Consider the following 3,362-nt stretch of genomic DNA (forward strand, 5'->3'; position numbering starts at 1 on the left):
GCAGCAGGCAAAACCAAGCTCAAATGTAAAGTAATAAACCAGAGACTAAAAGATGTGATTATTTCAAGTATCATAACCTAGAGGATAACATCTAGAGTCAGAGGACCTAGTATACTGCGGTGCGTGATTTGATCAAAATTCCGATTTTACAGATTTGAAATGAGAAACTGTCATCCCATTTAATCCAATCGAGATGCCTTATGTAATTGACTATGAAAAGATACAAGGCTTCTAACGACAAGACCAAGTTCCGTATCTATTTTGTGACAAGGCATGATCCGATAGCAACAACGCGTCAATGAAAATACTAAAAACATAAACAAAAAAATACAAGATGCAAAATTCTTTAATATCTCTCAAGCATGAACGACATTTGATGCATAAACTGGGAACAAAACAATGACTATTGTCATTTAAGCTAAATTCAAAATTGACATGCTAACCTTAACCTGAAAGTGCTTCTAACAAGGGCGTCGAGCTACAAGACTATATGCCTGTAAATGCCTTCTTCCCACCACCAGAAGAACCAGCTGGTATCACTTTCAACACATTGAACCTCACTGTCTTGGACAAAGGTCTGAAAAAACATTATTATATCAACAAAAAGCCTCACAAAGTCAAAGATGAGAAAGATACAAGATACAGCATGAATAATACATTGGGCAATAAGATCAAACCTGCACTGTCCAACTGTGACATGATCACCTTCTTTCACACGAAAACACGGTGATATATGGGCAGGAATGTTTGAGTGCCTCTTCTCATATCTGTATGAGATGGAGAGAACATCTGATAATATTAGGATAACTACTTAATGACGAATTTGAGCAAAATTAACAAATTGTGGCTAGAGATTTGCATCTTGCCTTTGGTATTTCTTGACAAAGTGGAGATAGTTCCTACGAACAATGATGGTCCTCACCATCTTAGCACTGTGGCATGTACCAGCTAGAATACGGCCTCTAATGGAGACATCACCGGTGAAAGGGCACTTCTTGTCAATATAAGTTCCTGAAATCAACATATCGTTACCGAATTTGTGATCAGCAGATAACCAAAAACTAATGTCGGATTCAAAACGCCTAACAAGTATGTGAAGAAAGAAAGAAAATCTATTGAACCAACTTAAATTTCAAAATTCCTAGCACATCATCGACCACTCAAAGGGAAACAATAAGATGACAAATGAACGTATTGTATTTTGTAATTAGTACCTTCGATAGCTTCTCGTGGCGTCTTAAAGCCAAGACCGACACTCTTCCAGAATCTGTTTCCACCTTTTCCAGGCCTTTTCCCTTTTCCACTTTTCTTTGAGCTAATGGTTTCAATTAACGCCACGAACATTTACATTAATTAGATTAGATTAACACAACAATAGGAAAAAACAAGCATTAACAATCAAAGTAAAAATTCAATTTCAAATTAAGATGTTTAGGGTTTGCATCAAACCATAGAAATACTTTGGGTTGCTTCAAAAACGCTTTTTCCGTCTGCAAAACAGTAAACAGACAAATATGTTAGGATATGCACATGCATAGCTACAGGTAAACGAAGGAGAGAACATATAGCAGTCATAGACCTGTTCAGCCATGGTTGAAAAGAGACGAGCTTTGCAGCGGCGGTGGCAGATGAATCAAATGTTGCACTAACCTAACCCTAAGCTCTATCCCTTGCTGATGATAAACTACATTTGATGGGCTCAAATTTGGGCCGGGCTTAATATCCACATGCTGGCCCAACATTTTTAAAGAATAGACTCCACTCCACTCCAAGTTAGAAATGGCCGAACACCATGTCCCGGTCTAAGATTTTCCTTTGGTAACCAGTCTCGGTTTCGATTAAAAACATCTAATCCATTATTCATGTACAAAGCCTGGTCCTTACAGTTGGTCCTAGTTTTAGGCCGGGACTAAATCGGTTTCAAATATTTTTCCCAAAAATCAATATTGATGGGGTTTTTGGGATTGCTTATTTATAACGACTTATGTTTTTCTACAAAAGTGTTTATCAACTTATTATAAGTTAAAATGGTTTAACTTCTTCAAAAACTTCTTATTACTGGTTTGACACCTGTATAAGTTGTTTATCCAAATACTCAAAAGTACTTATTACCGATGTCATACCGAAATAAGTCAATAAGTTGTTTTTATAAACAATCTCAAATACCCTTTAAACATATAAAAGATTTTGTTTTGAAGATTTTCTCTTTTTTTTGTATAATATCTTATCGAAATACAGTTTAAAGTTTCTAGTTGGATCATTCATATACACGTTAAATCTTTTTTTTAATTTTTTTTCATACAAAAATGTTATAAACGTTTCTATAATCACGATTTTTGAAATTGTTTTAAAACACTTAAAAACTTCAAAAAAAAAACATGAAAAAACTTTAAAAAAATACATGAAATTTTTGGTAAAAAAACCTTCTTGAAAGTTCTGATATATAATTTATAAAAAAAAAATTAAATCGAACCTGTGTATAAGCAGTCCAATCCCCTAATCTTTCTCAAGCTGGGTCAGACCTTAAGTTTTCATATAAAAATGTAACCAATCCAGGACCATCAGTCCGTAACTGGTCTCGGTCCTAAGCCAGCCTCAACTCTCGAGCCAAGTCGGGCCCACTTTGGCCATATCTACTCCAAGTAAAAAGATAATGCAACTTTTAAATTATTTATTGAATTGAATACATTCATGGCTCTGTCGTTTGCTCCAAGTTTAAATGGTTCTTAGCAATTTTACTTTTAGAGTAAATTACATATTCCATCCTTATGGTTAACTGTTATTAACGGTCTTTGTTCTTCTTTTTTTGAAAATTCGACGAATGGTGCATTTTTTAATGAGTTGAATATCTGTGGGTGCAGTTTTCTAATGAGTTCAGTCCCTAAATAAATCAACAACATGGATCCCTGTGGTTGCATTAAGGACCCAACTTGTTGTAAAAATTGCTAAGGACCATTTAAAGTTGGAGCAATTTAAAAGTAAAATTGCTAAGGACCATTTAAACTTGCTAATGAAAAAAATGATGTTTTTATTGGGTGTAAACTGAATTTTATGAAGGAAGAACAACGATATCAACGATAAAAAAATATGCAAAAAAAAACACAACACATCAATAACAACCAATAGCTTAAATAAAAACATAAAATAAACCATAAAGAATGCAGCTTCCATCTTGATTTAGACATTCGATTGTGTAGTTTGCAATATGATGAAAGAATTAATAAATCAAAAGAAAAAACATTAAATAAGATATAATATATATATATATATATATATATGGGATAAAAAAGCGGAATAGAGAACGAAAGGTTTAGAACATTTATGAGTTGATGAAAGACAATTAATATAACCAACAGAATAAA

At 33.6% G+C, this 3,362-nt stretch overlaps 1 protein-coding gene across 1 annotated transcript; it reads right to left on the bottom strand.

Moving 5' to 3' along the window:
* Nucleotides 1-233: 233 nt before the first annotated feature.
* LOC112513589 (40S ribosomal protein S11) lies at nucleotides 234-1,670 on the bottom strand. The gene is made up of 6 exons (XM_025119897.1): nucleotides 1,580-1,670; nucleotides 1,450-1,490; nucleotides 1,215-1,315; nucleotides 867-1,011; nucleotides 678-767; nucleotides 234-577 (listed from the first exon to the last, which is right to left on the bottom strand). Exons 1-6 carry the CDS (start codon nucleotides 1,589-1,591, stop codon nucleotides 487-489), a joined length of 480 nt encoding a protein of 159 aa, XP_024975665.1. The 5' UTR covers nucleotides 1,592-1,670; the 3' UTR covers nucleotides 234-486.
* Between the last annotated feature and the right edge of the window lie 1,692 nt (nucleotides 1,671-3,362).

This window comes from Cynara cardunculus (genome assembly GCF_001531365.2).
Source record: "Cynara cardunculus var. scolymus isolate 2C chromosome LG 1, CcrdV1, whole genome shotgun sequence".
NCBI lineage: Eukaryota > Viridiplantae > Streptophyta > Magnoliopsida > Asterales > Asteraceae > Cynara > Cynara cardunculus.